This window comes from Sorghum bicolor, chromosome 2 (assembly GCF_000003195.3).
Source record: "Sorghum bicolor cultivar BTx623 chromosome 2, Sorghum_bicolor_NCBIv3, whole genome shotgun sequence".
In the NCBI taxonomy this organism is placed as follows: Eukaryota; Viridiplantae; Streptophyta; class Magnoliopsida; order Poales; family Poaceae; genus Sorghum; species Sorghum bicolor.
This window is the reverse complement of record NC_012871.2, coordinates 65,604,613-65,612,313: the sequence shown is the minus strand read 5'-3', so window position 1 is coordinate 65,612,313 and position 7,701 is coordinate 65,604,613. Positions and strand designations below refer to the sequence as shown.

Genomic DNA, 7,701 nt, shown 5'->3' with positions numbered 1-7,701 from the left:
GAAGATGAACAGTTTTAAATATTAAGGAAAGTGTTTTACCTGATTTTAGAGTTCAGGAAAAAATAAAACAAACTTTCATGAAGGTTGAAGGAGGTAACATGAGTTTTTTCTCCGGAGAAAATCACATTGCCCGTCGTTAGGGTCCAGCCGGCCGGACATAACCCCGCGTCTCCGGGCATCCAGGGTTGGGGCTCCAACACCTTGGGGAACCAAAAGTGTTAATGAATTCGCCTTTCATACCCGTAAAGAAAACCGTTTAGAAAAACAACACGGTCTCCAAAGCTTAAATTTGAATGCTTATTTTTATAAAAATATTTATCAAAAAATGGCATTTATATATTTTTATGAAAATATTTTTCAAAACAAATCTATTCATATGATTTTCACATTTCCAAACTCAACAACTTAAAATTTATTCATGATTTATATTCCATGGGAGTATAATTTTTTTAATTGTGACTTGCATTATATCACTATTCACTACACTGAGTAATTATGCAGCACTCCCCAACCCTAAGAGTAGTTGTTCTTGAAAAAATCTACCAAAATAGAGCAAAACATTTAATTATATCCCGCACTGTCATGGTTCACATTTCTTTTCTCGAACACACAGGTAAAACCGTATGTATCCCTCTAGCTTCATATCGTATATTGAGCTAGCAGAGCACATAATGAACTAGATATGACAATGCAGCAGAAAGAAATTAATTTCAGTCATTGGTTAGTTTTTTTCTTCTTCTAAAAGTTATACGTTAAAGTTGAATACATTGTGCCACACTGCTATGATAATATGTACAGATTCACTGATCAATCGTATGAAGGGAAAGTGCAATAAAAAGTTATGCAAGTTTCTCGTTAACAAAGCCATCCCCAAACTAAACAGAGATAGTAAACTTGCCCTCTGTAGTCGTACCCTTCCCTCAATGCTCAGCTTTCACTTTGACATCTCCATTAGGCAGAGTACCCTGGGACTGAGCCAACCGTTTTGCCTCCTGCACATAAATGGGGTTTATGAAGTTATGCAACAAGAACAAATGAGGAACCACCGAAGCAACAGCTGAGGCACATCTGCGGATGTTACAATTACCAATGTTTGACAAAACTTGGTTTCTAGAAACCCAAACAAGCGGCAGGATATTATGAAGCCTAGATATTTCTCACAGAATCAATTGCTTTTCACCTTTCTTACAATACCAATTGCTAATTAATTTTTAAAAATACGACAAAATGGTAACTATCAGCTCCTGCAGTATCATGAAAACAGATACCAATTGGTCCAGTTTAGTTAGTTGAGTTTGTGGACATTTCAGGATAAAGAAAAGGCTCTACCTGCACAGGAACTGCGCAATACTAGCCAGCACCTGGCAATACTAGGCAGCTTCTTACGGATATAAGATGTTGAGAAAATCAAGTCTAGTTGATAGTGATACCAGATTATCTAACACTACCTCTGTTTTCTTTTATAAGGCACAACTTGACATGACACAGTCTCCCAAACTACACTTTTGACCACTTATTTATTTTATATTATATTGTTTATGCTTCCAAATTTATGATAATTGAATAGAACATTTGATTACAAATCTAACCGTATCAAATTTGTACTATGAATTCATAATAATTAGAAATTTAGCTAAATTATTAGTCAAAGATTTAAAGCTGAATCTTGGTATGTGTGTGCGCCTTATAAAAGAATATAGAGGGAGTTTCTGTAAAATTCAAAAATAATTATGTCATTTAATTCTCTGTTGAATCTTAACACTAACAGCATTGTTCTAAAAGACGGCCACCTACTCCTAGTTTGTACGCTTAGGGACTAGGAACCACCCTCCCGCCCCATCCCGCCTAAGAAAACTAGTAGCTCCAATTTGCACTAGGTATCACCCAGCCTACAGCAGAACCATGCCATCAAACATTTAAGGGGGATTAGTCTTCTTGCCCCTGCTCTGAAGTCTAAATGTTATTTTGCCTTTACTTCTTGAACTTTGTGATTTTGCCCCTGTATATTTAGGGCCTGTCGTTGAGCTGGCTTTTGAGGAAATGAACTAAAAGCTGAAAAGCACGCTGAGAGGAGCTTTTCTGGCTTTTGGTGTGTTGAGAAGCTAAAATATTATTACAAAAGCCAATAGCAAAAATCCAATAGCCACAAGGCAGAAAACCAGCTTTTGAGACAAAAGCCCAAAAGCTGCAGCTCAAAAAACAGGCCCAACCGAAGGCACCTTTGCTCTATTTTAGACTCTGTTAGTGGTAGGAGTCGGTTTAAACAAATGAAATGAAGAGAGGAAAATGGGGATGGTCTATGCTGTCCCTAGCCTTATCTAGAAGGCTATCTCACCCATGAGGCCATGATCCCCTATCCTCTCGGTCTTTCCTATGGCCTGCAGGCTGCAGGGTGCACGAGTAACTGGCTTAGCGGCAGTGCTGGAGACAGCTGTGGTAGTGCAGTGCGCAAGCAACGGCCAGGGCGTTGCAGGGCAAGATGCCAAGATCAGTCAGGCACAGAAGCACTTGCGGGTGGGTGGGTGGGTGTGTGTGTGGTGGCGGGGGGGTGAAGAAACTGCAATCACAACAGCAAGGATTGGACTACGATTCATTTGGCAGAGGCTGGGATCCATTGATCTGTGCTTCTGTTTTTATGTCTAGCCTTAGACTCCTGTCTTGATGTACAGATGCACTGTAAGTTTAAAACTGTACCAACAAGTTACTCCCTCCATTCCAAACTATAAGACATTTTGAAGAAACTGCAATCACAACAGCAAGGATCGACTACGGTTCATTTGGCAGGGGCTGGGATCCATTGATCTGTGCTTCTGTTTTTATGCCTAGCCTTAGACTCCTGCCTTGATGTACCGATGCACTGTAAGTTTAAAACTGTACAAACAAGTTACTCCCTCCATTCCGAACTATAAGACGTTTTGGCTTTTCCAGATACATTGCTTTTGCTATGAACTTAGATATACTCATATAAACTATGTCTAGATGCATATTAAAAGGTATGTATCTAGAAAAGCCAAAACGTCTTAAATTTGGAATAGAGGGAGTACATTACATTATGAGTTTGTTGTACTGAATACCGATACCCTGAAAGTTCAAACTGCAAACAAGTTCCATGTCTGATAGCCAGGTTCCATACAGACATGAAACAACTACTAAATTCAAATGGCTTGGTCTTTCATTAGACCATAACTGCAAAAGTTAACTGAATTTTGCCTGCAGATTCTGATCCATTAAATATCACAAGAAGACTTTACCTTGTACATCAAACAGACAACCTAAAGACATGCTCATTGTATGTTGCTACAGGTTGAGTAAAGTCATGCTTTTACCTAATACAAAAGAATTATATGCACACGATTGTTCTAATTACTCAGTTCCAAATTGTGAGTCGTTTTAGCTTTGTTCGAAGTCAAACTTCTCTAGCTTTGACCAAGTTTACAGAAAAAAGCATAAGCATCTACAACATCAAACAAGATTCATTAGCTACACCATGATATATATTTTGATAGTGCATTTACTTGATATTCGAGGTGTTAATATATTATTTCTATAAACTTGGTCATCTGGTCAAAGTTAGAAAAGTTGGACTTATGATAAAACTGAAAAGACTACAACTTGAAATAGAAGGATTATTTTAAAACAGTATGTCAAGAAATGAAGACACATGGAGCAAACCCTACGACACTGCCAATTACTAATGGGAAATAGACAGTCAAAATATCAGGAAATGGAGAATTGATCCAGGTAGTACTTGCACAACATTTATTATTATTTTTAATAATTTGTTAAATGATTCAGTAAAGAAAATATCCAGATAGATAGATATCAACACTGTTGTGGGCACACTAAAAACATGGTGATCAGTCACAAGATACCAGTCAGATATATAAATATTCAGATTTTGAGAAATAACCCTGGCATTATGACCGATTCTGTCATACTGCTGTCAAAATTTGCACTGATTTGAAATGTATGCATATTTGGTCGAGTCTTGTTGTCAAAACTGTTTACATATCTGCCAGAGTACTTTTGAAACATTATATGTTAAAACTAGGGTAAAATCACCATGAACTTAGAAAAAAAGGGCAAATTCGCATGAGCAAACTAGTCTTTTTAGTTTTTACACTTCAATTGACACTGTTAAAGCCCCATTAGGACACTGCTCAAGCCCCGTTAATGGAACAAGGGTATACTCTACCTCCATTTTGAAAACCAGAGGCAAAATCACCAAGTCAAAAATAATGAGGGCAAATTCACCATTGGACTTCAAAGTGAGGGCATGAAACAAATTGTCCTATAAACTTAAAATAGATTTTAAATTCACCTACAAACTTTCCCCTGCCAACATTTGAACTCATCGGAACATGCCTGAACGTATAAAGTTAAAATAGAAATTTAATATAAAGAATAAATTTCGTGCCAGTTAAATTAAACATTAAACACCAAGCATAGCTTTTAGAAGGCGACTTATAGATAAAGGTGTATAATGTTATCAGCAACCATCTGGGCCCTTTGGGCTGAGCCGCAAACCATAGCACACCTCCCTCAGGTTCAGGGTTAAGTAGAGATATGATCAAATTTGTTAGTAGTACATTGGATCTATTCTATAGGAGTCAAGTAATCCTCTCTATGTATGGAGAGGAGATGTATCACTCAAGGCAACCAAGAAACAATCAATCTAGTTCCAATGTTGTGTTCGTCCCTTTGATCTATAATCTAGACCTCACACCGATTCCACCAGGCCATCTTCCTGGTGGTGTTTATCCCGTCATGGCACTGGCCACGACATAGACATAGGTTCATTTCGTCCCTAATTAAGCTAGAAATATCATTTTATCAACAAAGGTAAAAAAATTATTAGGCTCAATAAACAGGAAAGTACATATTGTTTGGATGCTGTAGAAATATCAGACAAGGCCAATCGTGTTTCCACTTACAGCAGCGGACGTAGCACGTATCTCCCTGTATGCTTCTACGTCCTCCGGGAAAGCTTGTTCAAGCTCCTCAAGAAGATGCTTCCTTAGACTCTGAAATAAACCAACTTACAATTGAGCAAATTCATGTTTTTATAATTAGATGCAACATAAGTGAATTAACCCCCAGATCAAATGCGGAAAAAATAGAGTTGCTAATTTAGTTACAGATCATGAGAGTGTTCACATAAAACAGTGCCCATGTGATCACCAAAAAGTTCTCTGATCAATTTATAATTGTTTGTATGACTGATAACCATAAGATTAAACAAACTAGGACCTTGCAGCCACATATGCCTTGCACACATGATATACTTAGTGTCATGTAAGAAATTCCATATATCCAAATCAATAACTAATAAACCAAGATAATGCTACAGCATGAGCAGTAGTGTACTACAGAAACTTTTATGGTATGTTTCACCTAAATTTAATTAGAGAAGATAATAGGAAGTCATGAAAAAGGCTGAACAACTGTTAGAAAAAGATTATGTTTTTTAACAACTGACAGACTGTTTCTTATTGAGGAAGGCAAAAGAGAGACAACAAACCATAAAAAAATTCAGCAGAATGAAATAGGTGGTTCTAATGCCGATATACAAGTAAGATAAGTGATGTGCTGCTGAAATCCAAGATGAAAGGAACACATCCGTATTCCCTGACACTAGTAATTTCTTATATCAGAATTAAGTAAGCAACATAAGCATGATTCAACAACAAAAAAAACACTTAGGCAATTGTTGCGAAGTACATTACTCTCGTTACAAGAAACATGGGTTTCAAATAGCACGGATCGATCTAATCTTCCTTTCTGACAAAGAATTGTAACTAGTAACAAAAAAAAAGCACAGAATTGTCATTAATTGAAAGTCAGACAGCTGAACAGCTCCGTGGCTCCATAGCTAACTCCTAGTACAAAATTGTCTACATTGCATGTAAATGTGTATATGTCAACCGATCTCTGCAATGATTGAGAGGATCCAATGCATCCATACCTTGAAAGCGTCAGTCTTGCCCTTGGTGATCTGGTTCTTGGCGATGCAGCTGTTGAGAACGTCCCTAGTGAACTCGTCGGGATTCTTCCCATCGTCGATCAAACTAACAGCACACGAAACACTTATAACCATACCATAGAACAGGTCAAGATGAGTGAAGCTATGAAACCGAGGAGCTCACTTGACAACCTCCATGGGCACCTGGATGTTGCACCCCTCGGCGAGTTTCTGCATCGTGTCGAGCTCGGCCACGAGCGCGTTCCTGAGCCACGACGCACACAACAGTCAACAGCAACGCAAACCCTAAGAATGACAGCGCCCACACAAAGAAGCACGAGGCAAAGCCGCAGGACAGGGCGGGGGCGGAACTGAATAGAGTGATCTCCGGGCAACTCACAGGCGCTGGAGGAGGGGGAGCTGGGAGGCAGAGTTGAAGGAGGAGACTGTGAGGTTGAGCTGGTGGAGCAGGCCCAGCGTCTTCTGGATCGAGCTCGTCACCTGCGCCAGGTTCTGCTTCGACGCGTCCTCCGGCCGCTCCCCTCCGGCCCCCGATGCTTGGACGCCGTTCCCTGCCGCAGCGGCGGCCGCAGCGGAAGGGTTCGCGGCGGCGTTCTCCATGGTGCTTCCGGAGGTCAGAAGAGGAGGAAGGAGTCGGTCGGAGAGGAAGCGAGCCACCGGACTGGGTCACCGTCGACGGTTCTGGCCGAGCCGAACCGCTATGATGGTGACGACATGGGCTTGCTTGTCCAAAGTTCTCTCAATTGCTTTTCTTTCGATTTGGGCCCACGTCGCTTGGGTAGCTGCGTTATTCAGCCCGCTGCTGATTTCCGTACCACTATTGGGTCGCAAAGCGGGCTTGCAAAGTTTGGGCCAATGTTGAATCTTGGGCTGAGGCGGCCAACCTCCAAGAAGGCCAACTTTATACTCATCGACGTTTCACTCCATTATATTATAACTTACTTAATCGAAAAGGTACATTTATTCCACTAAACTATCATTTGTAGTCTGATTTTTATTTTTATTTTTCTAAAAAAGACAAACCGTATTCAAAACAACTTAAAAAACAAGACATTAGATAATTGGAACAATTTTAGAAGTTTAGGGGATAAAATGTCTTGTTTTAGAATTTGACGCGAAAGAAAAAAAAAACAAACTATATATAACGATAATTTAAGAAGTGAAATGAACTTTTTTCCTTGCACGTCGGTTTCGTTACAACAGACACAGCGAAGTGATGGAAAGTGTAAACTGGAGAGAGCGCAGAGCAGAGAACGGGAGACAGGGAGGGCTAGCTGTTTGATCTGGATCTGACTGAGCACAACAGAACCAGGTGAAGCCCATGCCGGTGCCAGTGCACGTCCCCTTCGTGCTATCACCAAGCGCTAGCCGGATAACGAGAGCCCATAATAATAATTTCACCGGTTGCGCCCTAATCAGTGTGCTGGAGCCGGGCCTCAGCTCAGACGTCCATCATGCATCACCCTACACCCCCCATCCCTCGCGGCGGCACCATGCGCCCGAGTCGGTACGTGCGAACTGGTCACCAGCAGTCGTCAGGTCACTGGTCACGTACCCGATCGCCATGCCACTTCGTACAGTCGTACAGGCTGTACCACAGCGCGCCCGTGTCGTGTCATCGGCAACCGGCCCAAAATAGGGCGTGTCCATCAGACGCCGACTCGCAACCTGAGAGTGCCGGCCTGATTGGTGTGCTCGTCGTTCGTTCGTACTACGTG

At 40.8% G+C, this 7,701-nt stretch overlaps 1 protein-coding gene across 2 annotated transcripts; it reads right to left on the bottom strand.

Annotated features, from left to right (window-relative positions):
* Positions 1 to 6,686, bottom strand: LOC8054888 (mediator of RNA polymerase II transcription subunit 10b). 2 transcript variants are annotated; one of them, XM_021454910.1, is made up of 6 exons: positions 6,363 to 6,670; positions 6,147 to 6,227; positions 5,966 to 6,068; positions 4,935 to 5,024; positions 899 to 992; positions 1 to 200 (listed from the first exon to the last, which is right to left on the bottom strand). In XM_021454910.1, exons 1-5 carry the CDS (start codon positions 6,581 to 6,583, stop codon positions 921 to 923), a joined length of 567 nt encoding a protein of 188 aa, XP_021310585.1. In that variant the 5' UTR covers positions 6,584 to 6,670; the 3' UTR covers positions 1 to 200; positions 899 to 920. The 2 variants fall into 2 exon arrangements, with proteins under 2 accessions (XP_021310585.1, XP_002460557.1); XM_002460512.2 differs by lacking the exon at positions 1 to 200 and having other exon boundaries at positions 697 to 992; positions 6,363 to 6,686.

Excerpts from the sequence above, each read along its gene's own strand:
- LOC8054888 (XM_002460512.2), bottom strand. The coding sequence starts at position 6,583 with ATGGAGAACGCCGCCGCGAACCCTTCCGCTGCGGCCGCCGCTGCGGCA. Across the intron at positions 6,069-6,146 it reads GTGCCCATGGAGGTTGTCAA|TTTGATCGACGATGGGAAGA; the intron begins GTGAGCTCCTCG and ends GTGTGCTGTTAG. Across the intron at positions 5,025-5,965 it reads GCAAGACTGACGCTTTCAAG|AGTCTAAGGAAGCATCTTCT; the intron begins GTATGGATGCAT and ends GGTTTATTTCAG.